This window comes from Camelina sativa, chromosome 14 (assembly GCF_030686135.1).
Source record: "Camelina sativa cultivar CO46 ecotype springtype chromosome 14, ASM3068613v1".
Lineage (NCBI taxonomy): Eukaryota > Viridiplantae > Streptophyta > Magnoliopsida > Brassicales > Brassicaceae > Camelina > Camelina sativa.
In genome coordinates, this window is record NC_141893.1 from 152822 (window position 1) to 172138 (window position 19317).

Consider the following 19317-nt stretch of genomic DNA (forward strand, 5'->3'; position numbering starts at 1 on the left):
TCGCAGTTAAACATACTCTTGCATACGCCAAATATCACAGAAGGATTCTATATTACCGACCGACTGAATGCAGACGAGCATCTTCTTTTGCTAAGAAAGAGGTTGAGTTTGTTTCTTAAAATGGGGATCGGATTTAATGTACAGTAATTGGGTTTGGTGGATGATGGTTCTCTGTAAACCGATTAATTTTTAGTGTCTAAAATAAATTGAACCAAAGATGAGATATCAACAAAACCGAAAACCAATAAAGTGAACCGGGGAGGTTAAGTCTCGTCTTGCATCGCAATTGCAATTGCATATACCAAACAACAACGCCGAACAAGTCAGCAGCAGCTCTCTCTATTTAATTAGATTGGTAGCGGCGGACGGAGAGAAGAAGGACGAAGCAATCAATAATTTTAACAATGGCGGCGGATATGCCGGAGGCAACAGTACGGAACATTCTAGAACAAGAGTCACTAAAATGGGTTTTCGTCGGAGGTAAAGGAGGTGTCGGGAAGACGACTTGCAGTTCGATTCTCGCAATTTGTCTCGCCAGTGTTCGATCCTCCGTTCTCATCATCTCCACCGACCCTGCTCACAATCTTAGTGATGCGTTTCAGCAGCGCTTCACTAAATCCCCCACTTTGGTTCAAGGTTTCTCTAATCTCTTTGCCATGGTAAAAGCTTTTCTCCTATTCTCTTTTCTTTTTTTCCTCTTCTAGATCGTGGTGGAGTTATATGATCTTATGTGGAATTAGGGTTCTCTCATTCAAATTTCAATCTCAATCTGCGTGTTCTTCTTATCTGAATTCGCTCGATCGTTGGATCAATTTTTATGATTGATTGAGATTGATCCCCAACAGTGTTGAGGTTCGGAATTTGCATATGCCCACTCTGATTTTGGGGAATTAGGTTTTGGAATTTGGATATACGACCAATTTGTATTCTCTTGGTATGGCTTCTTTCTGGCTAAAATAGAGAGCTTTGTTTGGATAAATTTATAGATAGATAGTAAAATTCGAGGCTGGTTTTGCCAAATTCAATGTCAATTCAAGCAGAGGTTTTATAAAACTGCTGTTTTTTTCTGGTGGTTCTAGATCGCCTCTAATAGACAGGCTTGATGATGAGTTCATGGCTAATCTTCTTAAAGGGTGTGTCTGTTTCTATGTTACCCACACACACTCCTTACCTCTTGATAGTGAGTGACTCTTGTGTTTGCTTTTCTCAGGAGGTGGATCCTACCGTTGAAACTGATGACATGGCTGGTCCAGAAGGCATGGATGGTTTATTCTCTGATTTGGCTAATGCGATTCCTGGAATCGATGAGGCCATGAGTTTTGCTGAGATGTTGAAGTAATTTATTACACTCCAAGCTAGCTATTTGGTTCTTCTAACAGTTGTCTGTCTCGCATTAACGATGTATTATCACTGACATGTTTCTATTCCTTAGGTTGGTGCAAACAATGGACTATGCAACTATTGTGTTTGACACTGCTCCAACTGGACATACTCTCCGCCTGTTACAGTTTCCAGCCACACTAGAAAAGGGACTTTCCAAGTTGATGTCATTGAAGAGTAGATTTGGTGGCTTGATGACTCAGGCATGTCTATAAGCTTGTGAATTTCAGTTTGCTTGTCCATTGATATTGCTCTTTGGTTTCTTCTTTTGCTGATTTGTCATGGAACTTGTTGCTAATGCAGATGAGCCGTATGTTTGGCATAGAAGATGAGTTTGGAGAGGATGCTCTGTTGGGAAGACTTGAGGGCTTGAAAGAAGTGATTGAGCAAGTAAATCGGCAATTCAAAGACCCGGTAACATTTTCTCAACTTCTTTGCTATTTTCAGTTCTTATTGACTGTTTTCTTAACTCTGGTCGTGAATTTTTAGTTTTAGATGCATGACATTGCTCTGTAGCATATAATTTGATAGCATTCATCAGCGTTAGTGAAAAGTCTGATACATATTTGACAAACTCTGCTTTTTAAGATCGAAATTGACACGTGTGGCTCTTTTACGCAGGATATGACAACGTTTGTTTGTGTCTGCATTCCCGAGTTCTTGTCTCTCTACGAAACAGAGAGACTTGTTCAGGAACTCGCCAAGTTTGAGATCGACACACATAACATTATCATCAACCAAGTACTATACGACGACGAAGGTGCCTATTTTTTTAGCAGTTGTGTCTTTCGTCTCGTATCGAACTTGTTTTATATGCAAATTTAACAATTGTTCTCACATGTCTCTTATGTAGATGTGGAATCCAAGTTGCTCAGAGCAAGGATGAGGATGCAACAGAAGTATCTTGATCAATTTTATATGCTATACGATGATTTCAATATCACAAAACTTCCTCTGCTTCCTGAAGAGGTAAGAAGGCATGACATTTATTATAAGATGAGAAGGAACACACTTAAAACCAAACCGAAGACTAATATAATTTGCCTACTAAGAATATGGATGTCTGGATCACAGGTGACAGGGGTTGAAGCGTTAAAGGCGTTTTCACATAAGTTCTTGACGCCGTACCATCCTCCGACTAGCAGAAGCAATGTAGAAGATCTGGAGCGGAAAGTACACACATTGCGTTTGCAGTTGAAAACAGCTGAAGAAGAACTTGAACGGATCAAGAGTGGCTAAAGAAAAGGGTTTGTTCTTCCCTATGATGGTAAGTTTCTTTCTTCACCAGATTCTCTCGGAACTGATTTGCTTTCTACATGGGCGGTCTTGTAGATCTGGGTTTTCATTTGGGTTACTTGTTGATTATGATTTGAACAATTTTATAGGTGGAAAGTTAAAAACTGCATCTTTTTCTCTCTTTTAAGTTCTTCATCTGGCCGACTCTTTATAGGGACCAGGATCAAACAGAATCATCTTTTACGTTTTGTGTTGCATTGGATTTATTTTCAGTTGTAATAATCATATTATCAATCATGCAGATAGACTCTAGTACTCTTTACCAATACATAAATCATTTTGTTTTAGACTAGGTGCATTTTATAATTAAAGCTGATGGGTCTGTTGTGTGACATAATTAACTTGAGGGGTCTTAATTACTGTATGTAGAGACTGGTCTTTTTAACAGAAAAAACAATGTTTCCATGATAAAACAAATACAGTAGTAAGATCCTACCAAAAAAAAAAATACAGTAGTAAGATGCGGGTGTTCTAAAAGATGAATTTTGATTTACTTACAAAACCTTACAAGTTGTTGTGTTCAATAAGTTTGGTCTTCATCGGTATAACAATAGTAGTTATAAATAAAAATAGAAACGAAACTTATTCCCACGTCACGGCGATAGGGCTTCTGACCTTGTACTTGTCACATATCCAAACCAAAGCTCCAAAGGAAGAAGATGACGAATTCGTCGAAGCTTCTGGAACAAACGTGACCGTATAACTCAACCTCTCTCTCACCTTCTGAAACTTGAGAACTTGCGGCTCCACTCTCACCTTCACACCTCTGGGTTCCTCAACGTGGGCCATATACTCACAAGCAGGTGACCCAACGTTCGTCACAGCCCTCTTATATCTGGCCGTTGTGGCGCCGCCATTGACGAAGTTGACCGCGAACGAGGGATAGTTCAAATCGCCGGGGCTCAAAACGACGCCGCCAGTAGTAGGACACGTGTATCTCGTGCCGGAGAACAAGAGTATCCTCTCGCTCGTGTAATTCAAGCTGCACAAGTAGTTGAGATAATCGACGGTGGATGTGTCGTATACAAGCCCCGGATCTACCGCTCTCGTTGGCTCCACCTGTCCCGCTCCAAGCGCAAACGCCGTGGCCGCCGAATCACGCCCCACCCCCATATCTCCGATCGGTCGGTTCCTGTTGTCGGTGATCCTCGCCGTCGTCATGATTGCCGATTTTATCATCGCTGGTGACCAGTCCCCGTGGACGGACTTGATTAGAGCGGCGATTCCGCTGACGTGTGGACAAGCCATGGAGGTTCCAGAGATGATATTGAATTGGACCCGTCTTGGATCGGATCTGAGGAGGCTAGGGCCCGAGAACGGCGACCAACCGGCGAGGATGTTCAAACCGGGAGCCGCTATGTCCGGTTTAGAAATTTCCGGCCCGGCGACGCTAGGTCCTCTTGATGAGAACGCGGCCACGATCGGAGCGGTTGCACCGTACGCGGTTCCTCTGAATCGAAGAGACGCGGTGGCGTTCGCTGCGCCGGAGAGATAGCTCAGCAAGGTTTTACCGTCGGAAGCACCAATTGAGACCGCCGGTAAAACGTGAGGATCAGCTAGAAGCTCCTCTCCTTCGGCCTCTGTGCTCACCAGAAGCATCGCTGCTCCTCCGCTCCGTTTCACCTCTTCTCCTTTGGCCGTTCTGCCGCTGGCTCCTCTTAAGCAAATGACGATTTTACCCTCGACGAGTTCTCTCTTGAGCGAGTCCCGAACGCAGTACTCGGCTCCTCCCCTTCTGCCTCCTCCGGCTGTTGTGTTAAACGCTAAAGACATATTCTTTAAGCTTTTCCCTTTGTACAAGGATGATCCAACTATCCTTTTACGGTTCCCGATCAGGACAATCGCCGGAAAAGTTCGGTCCGTGTAACTCGCGGCGACGGTCATCAACCACGGAGCTCCATTACTCACTGTGGATGCACTTGGACCTGAATTACCCGCAGAACAAGAAACGAAAATGTTCTTCTGCATCGCGCCAAACCCAGCGATCGCAATTGGGTCGACATAAAACGGTCGTGACGACCCACCTAGCGACAGAGAGATCACATCCACACCGTCTGAAATGGCTTTGTCAATGGCTGCGATTACGTCGGTGTTGGCACATCCTAGTGCCCAACAAGCTTTGTATGCAGCAATCCTCGAAGTAAACCTCATCCCCGTAGCCAAACCTCTGCCTTGCCCGAAATAACTCGCTTTCGGGACCATGTCTCCGGCAGCAGTCGAGGCTGTATGCGTCCCATGTCCTTGTGCGTCTCGAGCCGACCTATATATATATGCAACCAATTACTTGTCACGCTTCTTTTTTGTTATACGGATCATACTTTTAATGAGAACCACCATGTATATATTATTGACCAAAGAGTTGTTCAAGGTACTTTTATCGTATGGATCTCGATCAGAAACAATTCGTTAATTTACTAAATAATATAATACATATAGCTTAGATTTTCGGATAAATTAATTTTATGAAAGCAGTACTGAATGAAAGACTCTTAGTTACTAGATCATTGTCTCATTGGACTTCTAATGAAAGATGCATTCACTAATTTTGTCCATTCTCATCAATTGTTTAGAGGAAGGTAATTTTATGTTATCCAAACGATGTTCGGTTATAACGTTATGGAGCTAGTGATCAACATTTTTAACTAAATATTTTTTCATTTTTTTTTGGTTATATATGCATGATATTCAAATTCGAATATTTTCTTTACATTGTTCCCGTTAGCTTTTAGGGGATAAATTACCAATGTGCTATCATCATTAACCGTCTAACCTGAAATCAGTGGTTTCGTTGATTTTTCCAACGATGGATTCGTAGCCTTTGTAAAACGCGCTAGCCCCGATGATCTTCTTGTTACACGATGATGAAGAGAAGTTTGTGCCATGGTCGCACGAACCTCTCCATCTAGACGGGACAGGAGTCATGTGCGTGTCTCGGAAGCTCACGTGCTCCGGCGAGATCCCTGTGTCCACAAGGCCGATGATGACGTCCGAAGATAGGCTCGTCTCGTTCCAAAGTCCGATCCCATATTCAAGACCTAGAAACTCGTGAGAATATGTCGTGTGTAGAGATAAGAGCTCGTCTGGATAAGCCGAGATAAACCCTTTTGTGTTCTTCACGGTCTCGAGCTGGTCGTCGGTGAGAGTCGCGGAGAAGCCGGACATGGCGTTTTCGTAAATATAGTGAATCTCGGGGATAGAGAAATCATCGTCGTCGTGAATAGTCTCTGTTTGGAGTGAATCCAAAAGCGAAGTAACGACGTGTTTGGTAGTGGTTGTTGCAGTGTGGATCACGTAGGTTTGTTTGAGGGAGGAAGCATTTGATGTGAAGAAGAAGAAGAAGATGATGAGAAAGAAGAAAATTAATGATCTGAAGAACATCATCGGACGGTTGTCGTCGTTAGAGGGAAACAAGAAGAGCATTAAAAGAAAGCGATGTAACAACAACAACAACCTATGATTCTTAGGACTCATATTTCGGGGTATATAACACATAAAAGAAAGATGTAGGTGACGTGTGAATACTGTGAGCTGTGAGCTGAGGAAAATGTGACTAGAAAGAAAGAGTAATATTTTTTTTTAAAAAATAAAGGTAAATATTATGTGATGTTTGTAACTGTCGCTATTGTGTGGTTCTTGTGCGGTCCCGTCTGGCACTTAATGTTGCTTTTTTTGGAGTCGTGACCGTGGGTTCATTTATATTATTTTACCAATAAAAATGAGCAAATTACAAAAGCTTTGATGGGATGATAAATTAGAATACTTGTCTAACAGAGAGTGAAGCGTAAGGAATAAGTCTAGCCTTAGAATTGGGGGGTGATTCTGCATGCTTCTGCTGGACCCATCATTTTGTGCAGATTTTGTAACTTGCGTTCACTCGTTTTGCAATCGATTCAATTTCACATGATTAATTCACATTATCTCAGATGAAATTACTTACAAAAAATATTGATCGATCATATATAGAAAAAAGTAAAGAAAACAGGTGGTAGTTTAGAAGGACGGAGGATGCAGCTTCCACCGCCAGTTAGGTGACATAAATGAGGGGACAACGCAACAATAATTGGGGCGTGACTTATTAATATTACTCATATCGATCGATCTTAAGTTTTTATTCTCTCTGACCTCTGTCTCTATATTACGTACCTATAGTTCAAATCATTGCTTGTTCGCATTTCACTGATCATCAGAATCTCCAAAATTTGTCTTGGCTTTGAAGCCAAGTTGGAAACACACGTAAGCTAAACTACTTCCATTGTTTTCTACTTTCCTCATCACTCCTACGAAAGTCAGAGATATATTCATCGTATCTTGCCATTTAATTCTTCAATAACCTCTCTCTCTCTTTTTAAAAATAAAAATAAAATAAAAGGATAACAACACACACCATATAATTAGTGCTTTGACCTCGTCTTAGCAAGATCTTAATAATAATGTACACCAAGATTTACGTATACATACTTGAACTGTTGAACATTTGGATTTACTAATATACTACGTACTACTAACCCGCGGAAAACCACGGGCTGAACTTTTTGTTTGATGAAATTTTTTAATTATCTTATTTATAAAGATTTGTGATTAAAAATTTGGTTTGCTTATATTAAAATTTTTGTATTTTAAAAATGTTTATTGAAAACCTGTCAATAAAACATTTGCATGTAATGAAATTTAGATTTTATTCGATTAGATTTTTAAAATCTTAGCTGTTAATTGTTTTTTGAAGTACGAATGAGTTTTGATTCTAATGGATTTTTTTTCTACAATTTATTTTATTTTATGTGTCCACAATTTTCATTTTCAATTAATTATATTTATTTAATTAATTAATTAATCTTAATTAAGTTTTTCTAATGGTAATTGAATGTAATTTTTTACACATTTTAAGGTTAGTTTCGTACTTCTCAATTAATATAGCAGGATGTAATTTAGGTATACGTATAATTTATTGTAATTTCTGCAAAACAATTAAAAATGCTATCGATCAATTAAATTTAGAAGTTAGAATGTAACAACAAAGCCCGTCTAGCTCAGTTGGTAGAGCGCAAGGCTCTTAACCTTGTGGTCGTGGGTTCGAACCCCACGGTGGGCGCTATTAGATTTTGTTTTGGGTTTTAATGGGCTCATAATAATTGGGCCTATAACCGTGGCGGGTGATGTGATGCTATGATGCCTTATATAGATTAGGCACAAAAAACACAAAGGGGGTCCAACACACTCCATAACGGTAAGAAAAAATTGAGAGAATTCAATTCAATCCCCTTTTGCTCGCCCGGCGATTGGGGTTTCGTGGTCTTCTTCCGCTCCGCTTGATGGGTGTGGGAGGGAAGTTCTGGGATTTGCTTAGACCTTATGGTCGGCAACAAGGCTTTGATTTTCTCACTAACAAACGCGTCGCTGTTGATCTCTCCTTCTGGATCGTTCAGCATGAAACCGCTCTTAAGGGTTTTGCCCTTAAGCCTCACCTCCGCCTCACTTTCTTCCGCACTATCAACCTCTTCTCCAAGGTTCCATTTTTCTTCGAATTCCTGCTCCTCTCTCTCCTTCTTTAATTTCCCAATTTCGTCTCCTTATATATACATATAATAAAAAAAAATCCCTTTTTTGGCTTAGCTAAAAAAAAGGGTTCTTTTTCTTTCTCTTCTGTGAATTATGGGGATTTCGAATTCTAGGTTTCGAATTTTAAGGTTTCTTCTGTCGAGATGATCATAATGCGGTTTAGGGTTTTGCAGTTTGGAGCGTACCCGGTTTTTGTGGTTGATGGAACACCATCACCTTTGAAATCTCAGGCAAGAATCTCCAGGTTTTTCCGGTCTTCTGGAATTGATTCTTCGAATTTACCTGCAATCAAAGAAGGCGTCTCCGTGGAGAGAAACAAACTGTTTTGTGAATGGGTTAGGGAATGTTTGGTAAGTTGGATTTATTTGTAATTAAACCTTCGATGGCTTAGTTTTGTTTCACATAATTTCTTATGATATTTTGGTTCTTCTCTAGGCGCTACTCGAATTGCTCGGTATTCCTGTGCTGAAAGCTAAAGGTGAGGCTGAAGCTCTCTGTGCTCAGTTAAACTGTGAAGGTTATGTGGATGCTTGCATTACTCCTGATAATGATGCTTTCCTCTTTGGTGCTAAGTGTGTCATCAAAGACATCAAGCCTAATTCAAGAGTAAGTCTTCCTTTGTAACTGAGTATTATTAGCCTGACTCACTTGTGAATGGCCTCTTTACCATCTTAGTTTCTTTATGTGCAGGAACCATTTGAATGCTACCATATGTCAGATATCGAGTCTGGCCTTGGTCTGAAACGAAAGCACTTGATAGCCATTTCTCTTTTGGTTGGAAACGACTATGATTCAGGCGGTGTTCTTGGGATCGGCGTGGAGAAAGCACTTCGCATTGTTCGTGAGTTTTCTGAAGACGAGATTTTTGAAAGGTATAATAATATATAAGGTTTCTGTTTCTGCCTTTTTGGTGACTGGTCATTTCTTGAATGTGATGAGATATTTTCTTGCAGGTTGCAGGACATGGGAAAAGGGTTGAAACCTGCAGTTCTTGGTGGAACCAAACCTGTGGATGATGGTGAAGAATCCCTCTCAGAGATGAAAAAAAGATCTTCTCACTGTTCCCGTTGTGGACACCTGGGCAGCAAGAGAACTCATTTTAAGTCCTCTTGCGAGCATTGCGTTTGTGATAGTGGCTGCATTAAAAAACCATTGGGGTTTAGATGTGAATGCTCCTTATGTTCCATGGATCGAGATTTAAAGGAACAGAAGAAAACCGAGGATTGGTGGATCAAAGTCTGTGATAAGATTGCTCAAGGGCCAGAATTTCCCAACAAAGGCATTATTGAACTGTATCTATCCGATGGTTTCACAGGTATGTAATGTAATGACTTTATAACTTCATGTTCGTATTACATGATCTTTGTTTTGAAGCCTAATCTGTTAAGTACCTCTGAAGCAGAAGATGGCTCTTCATTGTCTTGGGGAGCTCCTGATACTGAAATGCTAGTGGATTTCATGGTTTTCAAACTGCATTGGGATCCGTCTTATGTTAGAAAAATGTTGCTCCCAATGTTGTCGACCATTTATCTAAGAGAACGGGCAAGAAACAAGACAGAAAACCCTTTGTTATGTGACAAATATGAATTCCATTCAATCAAGTGCACAAAGACTACATATGGGCATCAGTTCTTTGTGATAAGGTGGAGAAAACCCATATCTACAAGTGGTTTTACTCACGGTGAGCGAGAAATTGTTATACTGGAAGAAGAACTGGTCGAAGATGAAGAGTCTGGTGATCCGTTAGATGGTTTAAATGAACCTCAGGTGCAAGATGATAATGGTGACTGCTTCTTGCTAACTGATGAATGCATAGGACTTGTTCAGTCTGCTTTCCCTGATGAAACAGAGCAATTTCTACGTGAAAAGGTAATAATAAGTTGGCTCTCTCTCTCTTTCTCTGTGGGTTGTCCTTTTGTTCCCTTGGCCTTGACTGGTTTATTGTTCAACTTCTGTCAGAAACTACGAGAGTTGACAAAGAAGAATGTTTCGGAAGAAACAGCAACACCAAGAGCAACAACAACAACGGGTGTGCAAAGAAGTATCACTGATTTCTACCGATCAACGAAAGCAGCAGCAGCAGCTCAAAAAAGTATAGACGCAGGAGGGAGCTTAAGAGCTTCTTCTTCAGCAGAAAAGAAGAGTCAGGCAACTTCCACTAGTAGTAATAGTAACCTTTCAAAGTCTGTAAGGCGTCGTCTTTTGTTTGGTTAGAACATTCTTGATTCTGAGTTAGTAAACCCGATTTTTAGGTCTGTATATGAAAGAATTTGGCATTTAAAAAAGACAAGATTTTAGTGCAGCGAGGTTTTTTTGGTGTGTCCGTTTTTTTTCTTCTAAAAAGAAAATAATAAAAAAAAAATGATGCTGCCCAGGATCGAACTGGAGACCTTTTGCGTGTAAGGCAAACGTGATAACCACTACACCACAGCACCAGATGCTATTGTTTGTACAGAAACTACAAATATCGTTACTTTTGTTTTTCTTCGGATTGCCAAAAAGAACGGCGCATATTCAGAACTGATTTTTATCGGAGAGCAAAAGGGTTGGTTTGGGTCTTATCGGAAATTATGATTGTGGTAATAACAACATCAACACTCCCTAACTGCAACTCTCTCTCGCCGTCATGGAGAGACAATTCCTCGTCACAGCTTCTGTCGGGGGATATCTCACGGCGGGGCTCGGCTATGTTCCTGACACGCGCCAAGAGCAGCCCAGATGATTACCACTCAACCCTCAAATCTCTCAATTCTCGTGGTCGCTTTCCAAGAAAATCCCTCGGCCAGGTTCTCTCAATTCTATTACATCTCTGCTATTGTTTTGTTGAGACAAATGGTCGAACACCTTGTTTAACCAGAGTGTTTGTGTTTGTGTCACAGCATTACATGTTGAATTCTGATATCAACGACCAGCTAGCCTCTGCGGCTGATGTGAAAGAAGGAGATTTCGTGTTAGAGATTGGTCCTGGGACTGGATCTTTAACCAATGTCCTTATCAATTTAGGCGCTACAGTTCTTGCCATCGAAAAGGTTTGTTACTACAGAACCTCCCCCATATGCTATGCTATCATAGGAAACTGTTGCTTCTGATTTTTTGCAACTTCATCTTTAGGATCCTCATATGGTGGCTTTGGTCAGCGAACGTTTTGCAGCTTCTGACAAGTTCACGGTACCTATCATCTTGTGTGTTGTTTGGTTTTCATCTCCTGGATGCTTCTGTTTGAATATCTGATCAAATGGGGTTCTTCTATAGGTTTTGCAAGAGGATTTCGTCAAGTCTCACATCCGCTCTCACATGCTCTCCGTTTTAGAGAGTAGAAGCTTGTTAGATACAGATCCTTCTCTTGCAAAGGTAATACAGATTCTCTTTTGTGGTCACTTTGATCTTGATATAATAATTGTTTACACGGAATAGAATTGTATACGAGTGCAGGTCGTTTCCAACTTACCTTTCAATATAAGTACTGATGTTGTCAAGCTTTTACTTCCTATGGGTGATATCTTCTCAAAAGTTGTTCTCTTACTCCAGGTTAAACAGAAGAACTTCTCCTCGTTTCTAATGATTATTCCAAATGCTATATTCTTTGTGACAAGTTTTTTTTTATATGCCAAATCTTAGGACGAGGCAGCTTTGCGATTGGTAGAACCAGCTTTGCGAACATCTGAATACCGACCCATCAACATTTTGATCAACTTCTATTCAGGTACTTGTTTGTTCCATGATCTTCGCCATTTCAACTCTTCCAAATGTTGCAAATCGTCAATGTAGTTGCTGCTGAGAAACTTTTTAACTTTCTTTTGTTTGTTTCAAGAACCGGAATACAATTTCAGAGTTCCTAGGGAAAACTTCTTCCCTCAGCCCAAGGTTTTGAATCTCCAAACTTTCATCATAACTAACTATAGCAACCATTACAGAAAAATGACTGCTTCTCGTTTTTGTGCTCTGTACAGGTTGACGCTGCTGTTGTAACATTCAAGCTGAAGCATCCGAGGGACTATCCTGATGTTTCCTCCACCAAAAGTTTCTTCTCTTTGGTAGGCTAAAACTCTTTTCAAACTACTACTTAAATTATTAACATCAAAACATCTGAATCAAATTCCACAACAGGTGAATTCTGCATTCAATTGGAAGAGAAAAATGTTGAGAAAGTCCCTCCAGCATATATCGTCATCACCTGAGATCGAGAAAGCTCTTGGAGTTGCTGGTCTTCCAGTCACTGTGAGTAGTCTCTCTGATGACTTATGAGCCTCGAGCAGCAGTTGATCTTAGATATATCAATTAATACAAGCTTTTAAACTGGCATCAATATACTCGAAACCATCATAAATTTTCCTTCCTTCAACTACATTGCAGTCAAGGCCTGAAGAGCTTACCTTGGATGACTTTGTCAAGTTGCATAATGTAATCGCCAGGGAATAAGACCAAACCGAGAATGACCATAAGTATCCATGGTTTGTTGGCGTCATCTGAAAACAGAACAATGACAGGCGACATATGAGGAAGAGACGCCATTGATGCAGATGACACCACATAATCGAGAAAGACGAATATGACCAATCTTTTATACAATTAGGAAACCGGAAGTTAGTAAAACACAGACGTAGAATGTTTTGTGTATGATGATCATCTTTGTAATGTAAATTGTAGATTTGTTGTAATACCAAAACAGTAGTCTTTATTTACAATCACAAAAGTTTTAGTCTTTTCTACGGGAGAGAAATAAATAAAAAGCTACAATCTACAGAGAGTTGATCATCATCCATGAAACTGGTAGATAAGATCCAAAGCTCTCAACTTGGCGGCGTGTGGGTCGAAATCAAACCCATAATCACGGCCAGTCCTCTCTTCCGTAGCTGAAGTTTCCACCACGGCCGACGACGGAGACAGTGGCCGCTTGACTCTCTTGTTCCTGATGAAACACTCTCTCATCTTCTCCCCAACCTTCTCCACCGCCGAATCCCTCTCCTCTTCCGCCGCCAGCTCATTCTCTTCTTCTCCGAGTTGCATTGGCTCGACGGAGGAGAGAGATTTATCGGCTAGGAAGACGGAGAGGCGTTGGTGGGCTATGCGGAGAGAAGAGGAGATTTGGAGGAGCTGGTTCTGTTCAGAAGTGGTTCCGATTTGCTGCGCCATTAAAGTCGCTTGCTCCAGCGACGATATTAGCTCAGCTACTTGCTCTACACTCGCCATGTTCTTACAGTCTCGCTGTCTATTTCTCTCAACCCGGAAGGGAGGACAGCGGAAGAGACTGACAAATGTGTAACTCAATCAACAATAATATGTTGTGTTTTTTGTGATTTCTTTTTGGGCTTTTAATTCTTAAATTGGGCTTTAAAAAGACCTCTACTACTAATTTGTGCTTTCTTATGGGCCTTTAATTCTTAAATTGGGCTTTAAGAAGACTACTTCTAACTACTACTAATATTACTCGAGGTTTGTATTCCTTGTTGACAATTGACATGGATACTTTGCTTATAACATAATCATAAAACCATATGGTATTTCAAGTACTATTACTACTGACTAGATGGTCTCGTAATAACTCCGAGGCTATGAATATGTGTATGGATTTATCTAATCATTCACATTGCATGTACACAGTACACTTTCTTCTTTTCTTTACAACGAACAATAAAGTGTACTTTGTGTTTGTTTGTGTGTGTGTGTGAGAGTGAGTATATATAAAATATATATGCATTAAATGTCTCATCTTTAATTAAATAATGATGAGTAGTGAGTGAGTGAAAAAGAGAGACACGACATCCATCCACATGGCCAAATAAATTACTACTACTAAAAGAGATGATTATTATGATTATTATTGAATGTACCGATAAACATGTAAAATTATTAAAGAGCATATTCACACACGTATTTATGATTCTCCTCAAAGATAGTAGTAGTACAATTCTGTTACTTTTGGCGATCCAAGAGTTTTTACAAACATTATAAATTCTGATGAATTACATACATATTATAATTAATACAGTTGGTTTAGTTGTGTAACGTATTATAGTAATCACAAAGTTTTTGTAAGGTTTATCTGGTCACATACGACGAGAATAAATGAATCATTGTCACGTGCGTGAAACAACAACATTTTCAAATAATTTAACTGTTATGTTTTTTTTTGTATGCCAGCCAAAGTACTTACTAGCAACTCTTGAAAAAAAACTACTAGTAATTTAATAATTAGGGGTACATTCAAATTAGTTGTTCCAGAGAGAAAAGAAACAAATCAATGTGTTCATTTTATTATAGGAGAAGAAAGTGGGCCTCCAAAAAAAAAAAAAAAAAAAAGAAGGTTGGGTGGTCACGCGAGTCACACATGCAAATGTCTATGGTGGTCTTGTAATATCACTGTAAGTTAGAAGCATACTATTGTAAATTGGCGACAGTTCCTTGTTAGAATTTCAAAATTTCCAATGGGCGACCGATGTGGGCACTAATATAGTCAGCCACGATGGAACGGTTATTGTTGATTCTACAAGACTACTACAACAAAAAGAAGACTAGAGAGAGTACGAGAGAGAGAGAGAGAGATCTAAATCTAACAACAACGGTCAAAAAAATCGAAATTATAAAGATGGAATCACAGCCGTCTGATCCCAAAGAAAGCTAATTACTACTGCTTGCTTTTAATAAGAGAGGGAGAGAGAGAGAGAAGTCGATCGTCTCTTTTCTTGGGAGGGGAATCTCAGTGACAGATCTCTCTCTTTTGTAGTCTTTTTTTTTTTTTCTTTCCAAATTTTTTTTCTATCTTTTATTTATTTTTCTTAAATAAATAGTAGTATTTCTGTATATTTTTGTCAACTATTTCAAGAAATACGGAAAAAAAAATAAAAAAAAGTACGAATTTTTGAAGTAAAAGAAAGGGAACTATTAAAGAATTAGACTTGAGTTGATGATCGAAGTTTGTCTTTAGTTTTGTACTCTGTCCCCTCTATTTCTTTTTTTTCAAATATCTTCCTTTCTTCTCTCTCTCTAAATCGCGTTGAGATTTGAATTTTTTTTCAAATATTTTATCTGAGCAAGAGAAAGAGAGAGAGAGAGAGAGGAGCAGGTGTTTTTTTTTTTTTTTTTTTTTAATTTGTATCGTTTGGGAGCTAGTTTTAGAAGAAGAGAGAGAAGTCAGCAGCAGGAGCAGCAGCTTGTCTTTGTATTCTTTGCAAGATCTCTTTCATTTCAACTTCAACAGCTCCGCTTTTGTTTAGCTTCTCTCTTTCATTACACAACAAAAATAAAAAACTTGGGGTAAGTTTCTTTCTTTGGGATCGAAATTATATATATATATATATATATATATATCTTCTCTTGTCTTATCGTTTGTATTGTCGTCTCACCCTAACATCATCATGTTTAGTTTTCCCAGAATTTTAAAATTCTCTCAGCCTGAGCTGTAGTTTCTGATTTTTAGTCTCAGGTTAATTTTTCTACTTCTTTCTCAAGAGAACACACACACACACATATATATATATATATAAAAGTTATAATTTCTGATTTGATTCTCATCCCTCAGCCTTTTATTCTTTCTGCTTTCTGGGTATAAAGAAAATCAAATTGAAAAAAAGCTGTTTAAATCTTTTCTTGTTTTTCGTAAACAAAAGAGGAGATTTTTTTTTTGCTTTCAAGATTCTGAATCTTAAAAGGTTGGTTCTTTCTCTGCGGTTGATATTTTTTGCATCCACAAGTAAAAAAAATAAAAATAAAAAAAAGGAGAGCTTAAGCTTGTGATCTCAAACCTTATATCATTTGGTTATTCAATTTTTCTTTATCATCCGTTGACAGTGACCAGTTTATTATTTTCTCTATAGTTCAAGAATATCCAATCTCATTTCTGTTCAATTAGATTAACTATCTCAAGTTTACTTTATTTTGTTTTTATAAAAAAAACTCAGTGTGGTTCCCCCTAAAGATCATACTCTGCATAATTTTCTGGAAATCTTGCTTAACCTCTCTCTACATGTTTGTATACTTACTGAATCTCTTTAAATTTCTCACACAGATCAAGTTTTTGGCTTGACGCAACTCTTTTCACACTCAAGTCAACTACTAAATTGAAGGTAAAAAAAAATTCCTTCTCTTATTAGATCATCATCTCATCCCTTAAAATATTGATACCAAGTTTTGAGCTATGTTCAACATCATTCATTTGTAAGTAGTAGGATCACTTAGTTTCTATCAAACATAACATTGGTCCTTACAACTTACAACTTGTGTCTAATGAATTGAGAGATACAGATACTACTTCCCATTTGACTTGTCTTTAAAGAAAAGTCTGCAAGTTTACTTTGATCCTCTGCCAGATATTTTCCCTTTCTGTTACTATCAACACATTTAATCCTTCTGATCCACACACAATTTTACAGCTTGTGCTTCCCCTTTTTTAAGGAATTTTTCTCCAATCACGAACCTAACCTTTACGAGTATTGCATTGACAATGATGGATGGTTCATGGAAAGTGAGAGTTTATTTCGTGGCTGTGAATGAGTTTGATTTGATGTGTTATTATTATTATTCATAGATATGATAATATGTATTAGTGAGAAGCATTTAATGAATATGCATCTAGAAACCACTCGAAATGATATGTCGTGGGGATACTTCTTTCTTTTGTTAAGCAATGGCTTTTCTGTGATTCTGGTACATGTTGTTTTCATCTAAACTAATATTGTTGTCTTTTTTTCCTTTACTTTTTGTGTCTTCTTCTACTCTTGTGTTCCATTTAAGTTTTGAGATTTCTTATTCTCCAAGTGCAGATAATTAGAATCTGGAATTGTCTGTGAAGAACTCAGGGAAAAATTGGATTCAAGTGCAGTTAAAGGAACAAAGAGACAGGGTAAGGTTTTGCCTTCCTTTATGTTTCTCTCACTGAACATGTGAAAACTCAATCAAAGTTTTGATTGTTCTCTTCATCTTCAACTGCAGTTGGAGTCGATACAGTCCAATTTCAGATGAGGTAAAGTTGTATTTTTTTTGCCCCATAAACGAGGAAAAACATGGCTCAGACATAGTTATAAGGTTGTAAAGTTTTTTTTTTTTTTTTTTGTTTTCTCTCTTCAGGAGTATCATTAGCACTTAATCAAACACAGATCAAGAAGAGAGAATGAATGTTCAAATAGCCTAAGAAGCTGTTCTTTTTCTTTTGCAATGGGAACAATAGCAGAATTGGGAACCATGGGAAAGTTTGGAGCCATGGCAGAAGAGCAGCAAGTTAACCAGATGGTCATGGATAAACAATCAGCAGAAGAATGGCTATCGCGCGTCCATTCACTAATACCATCAGTGCTCAGCGAGGCCAAAACGGTTAATAATTTTGCAGGACGATGGAAGACCATAATCTCAAAGATTGATCAGATTCCAGCTTGTCTATCTGACCTCTCAAGCCACCCTTGTTTCTCCAAGAACAAGCTCTGCAACGAGCAGTTACAGTCTGTGGCTAAGACGCTCAACGAAGTGATAGAGCTTGCAGAGTTGTGTTCAACTGACAAGTACGAAGGGAAGCTGCGTATGCAGAGCGATCTCGACGCTTTATCTGGAAAACTGGATTTGAATCTAAGAGACTGTATGGTTTTGATCAAGACCGGTGTTCTCGGTGAAGCCACACTACCTCTATACATCTCAAGTTCATTGGAAACACCCAAAATTTCCAGTTTAAAAGAACTTCTAGCGAGGCTTCAGATCGGTCACTTGGAATCAAAACACAATGCTCTGGAGAACCTCCTCCGTGCAATGCAAGAGGATGAAAAGATGGTTATGCCTTTGATCGGACGAGCCAACGTAGCAGCCTTAGTCCAACTGCTAACAGCAACTTCGACAAGAATCAGAGAGAAAGCTGTGAATCTAATCAGCGTATTAGCGGAATCAGGACACTGCGACGAGTGGCTTATCTCCGAAGGTGTATTGCCTCCTCTAGTGAGGCTAATCGAATCAGGAAGTCTTGAAACCAAAGAAAAAGCTGCAATTGCGATCCAGAGGCTGTCCATGGCAGAGGAAAACGCGAGGGAAATCGCAGGACACGGGGGAATCACGCCGCTGATCGATCTCTGTAAAACAGGGGATTCTGTGTCGCAAGCTGCGTCTGCAGCTGCTTTGAAGAACATCTCAGCAGTCTCAGAGCTGAGACAGTTACTTGGAGAAGAAGGAATGGTTAGAGTCGCGATAGATCTCCTAAACCACGGGATACTGTTAGGATCAAGAGAACACATGGCGGAGTGTTTGCAGAATCTCACTGCAGCGAGCGAAGCTCTACGCGAAGCCATCGTTACAGACGGAGGAGTTCCGAGTCTCTTGGCATACCTAGACGGTCCGCTGCCGCAAGAACCGGCGGTGACAGCGCTGAGAAATCTGATCCCGTCTGTGAATTCAGAGATGTGGGTGGCTCTGAATCTGCTGCCACGACTGACACACGTGCTAAATTCGGGATCTTTAGGAGCGCAAGAAGCAGCAGCGTCGGCTCTATGCCGTTTCGCGTGTTCGCCGGAGACGAAAAGGCTAGTGGGAGAATCGGGGTGCGTGGCGGTGATAGTGAAGCTTCTGGAATCGAAATCAAACGGATGTAGAGAAGCGGCGGCTCAGGCGATAGCGGGATTGGTGACGGAAGGAAGGATTCGGAGGGAACTGAAGAAAGACGGGAAGAGCGTGACGAACCTAGTGATGCTGTTGGATGCAAACCCAGGAAACACGGCGAAGAAGTACGCAGTGGCGGGGCTGTTGGGGTTGTCGGGAAGCGAGAAGAGTAAGAGAATGATGGTGTCGTACGGAGCAATAGGGTATCTGAAAAAGCTGTCGGAGATGGAAGTAATCGGCGCCGATAAGCTTCTCGAGAAGCTCGAAAGAGGAAAGCTCAGAAGCTTCTTCTTTCACCACCGTTAGTTAAAAAGTAAAAACCAACCGCTTATGGTGTGGTTTGATGTAAGTTTATATATATATATATATATATAACTAACCACCCGTTAGTATTTTGGGCTGTTGTTTCTCAGTAGCTGTTCATATGGGCTTTATATTATATACAGGCCCATAAATTACAAGTCAACCTAGTCAACTAGTTTTAATTCCTTAGTAGATATTTATAATTTACAAAAT

The 19317-nt window shown here is 39.6% G+C and overlaps 6 protein-coding genes and 2 non-coding genes across 13 annotated transcripts; 5 read left to right on the forward strand and 3 right to left on the reverse strand.

The window, feature by feature from the left end:
* Positions 1 to 256: 256 nt before the first annotated feature.
* On the forward strand, positions 257 to 2963 carry LOC104754346 (ATPase GET3A-like). Of its 3 annotated transcripts, XM_087485097.1 has the most exons (8): positions 257 to 659; positions 1211 to 1335; positions 1433 to 1583; positions 1684 to 1794; positions 2002 to 2140; positions 2234 to 2349; positions 2455 to 2647; positions 2766 to 2963. In XM_087485097.1, the coding sequence occupies exons 1-7, from the start codon at positions 405 to 407 to the stop codon at positions 2617 to 2619; spliced, it is 1062 nt and encodes a 353-aa protein (XP_087341223.1). In that variant the 5' UTR covers positions 257 to 404; the 3' UTR covers positions 2620 to 2647; positions 2766 to 2963. The 3 variants fall into 3 exon arrangements, with proteins under 3 accessions (XP_087341223.1, XP_010474818.2, XP_087341224.1); XM_010476516.3 differs by having other exon boundaries at positions 278 to 659; positions 2455 to 2963; XM_087485098.1 differs by lacking the exon at positions 1211 to 1335 and having other exon boundaries at positions 442 to 659; positions 2455 to 2963.
* A 91-nt stretch (positions 2964 to 3054) lies between these two features.
* On the reverse strand, positions 3055 to 6607 carry LOC104754345 (subtilisin-like protease SBT1.1). The gene is made up of 2 exons (XM_010476515.3): positions 5447 to 6607; positions 3055 to 4936 (listed from the first exon to the last, which is right to left on the reverse strand). Exons 1-2 carry the CDS (start codon positions 6166 to 6168, stop codon positions 3259 to 3261), a joined length of 2400 nt encoding a protein of 799 aa, XP_010474817.2. The 5' UTR covers positions 6169 to 6607; the 3' UTR covers positions 3055 to 3258.
* Positions 6608 to 7692: 1085 nt separating this feature from the next.
* TRNAK-CUU (transfer RNA lysine (anticodon CUU)) lies at positions 7693 to 7765 on the forward strand. Its single transcript has one exon. It is a non-coding gene; the product is annotated as a tRNA-Lys (tRNA).
* An 89-nt stretch (positions 7766 to 7854) lies between these two features.
* On the forward strand, positions 7855 to 10534 carry LOC104738605 (flap endonuclease GEN-like 1). Its single transcript, XM_010458766.3, has 7 exons — positions 7855 to 8180; positions 8406 to 8582; positions 8668 to 8838; positions 8923 to 9104; positions 9186 to 9547; positions 9635 to 10101; positions 10192 to 10534. Exons 1-7 carry the CDS (start codon positions 7986 to 7988, stop codon positions 10444 to 10446), a joined length of 1809 nt encoding a protein of 602 aa, XP_010457068.2. The 5' UTR covers positions 7855 to 7985; the 3' UTR covers positions 10447 to 10534.
* Positions 10535 to 10594: 60 nt separating this feature from the next.
* Positions 10595 to 10667, reverse strand: TRNAV-UAC (transfer RNA valine (anticodon UAC)). The gene has a single exon. It is a non-coding gene; the product is annotated as a tRNA-Val (tRNA).
* LOC104738606 (ribosomal RNA small subunit methyltransferase, chloroplastic) lies at positions 10608 to 12936 on the forward strand. The gene is made up of 10 exons (XM_010458768.3): positions 10608 to 11018; positions 11112 to 11261; positions 11344 to 11400; positions 11485 to 11583; positions 11665 to 11760; positions 11851 to 11935; positions 12044 to 12096; positions 12183 to 12266; positions 12340 to 12450; positions 12586 to 12936. The coding sequence occupies exons 1-10, from the start codon at positions 10803 to 10805 to the stop codon at positions 12649 to 12651; spliced, it is 1017 nt and encodes a 338-aa protein (XP_010457070.2). The 5' UTR covers positions 10608 to 10802; the 3' UTR covers positions 12652 to 12936.
* On the reverse strand, positions 12861 to 13422 carry LOC104738607 (uncharacterized). The gene has a single exon (XM_010458769.3). It carries the CDS (start codon positions 13420 to 13422, stop codon positions 12988 to 12990), a length of 435 nt encoding a protein of 144 aa, XP_010457071.1. The 3' UTR covers positions 12861 to 12987.
* A 1174-nt stretch (positions 13423 to 14596) lies between these two features.
* On the forward strand, positions 14597 to 19316 carry LOC104738608 (uncharacterized). Of its 4 annotated transcripts, none has more exons than XM_010458770.3 (5): positions 14597 to 15486; positions 16238 to 16295; positions 16992 to 17071; positions 17161 to 17191; positions 17296 to 19316. In XM_010458770.3, exon 5 carries the CDS (start codon positions 17383 to 17385, stop codon positions 19105 to 19107), a length of 1725 nt encoding a protein of 574 aa, XP_010457072.1. In that variant the 5' UTR covers positions 14597 to 15486; positions 16238 to 16295; positions 16992 to 17071; positions 17161 to 17191; positions 17296 to 17382; the 3' UTR covers positions 19108 to 19316. The 4 variants fall into 4 exon arrangements, with proteins under 4 accessions (XP_010457072.1, XP_087341225.1, XP_087341226.1 ...); XM_087485099.1 differs by having other exon boundaries at positions 15299 to 15881; XM_087485100.1 differs by lacking the exon at positions 14597 to 15486 and adding an exon at positions 15549 to 15655.
* Position 19317: the final 1 nt, after the last annotated feature.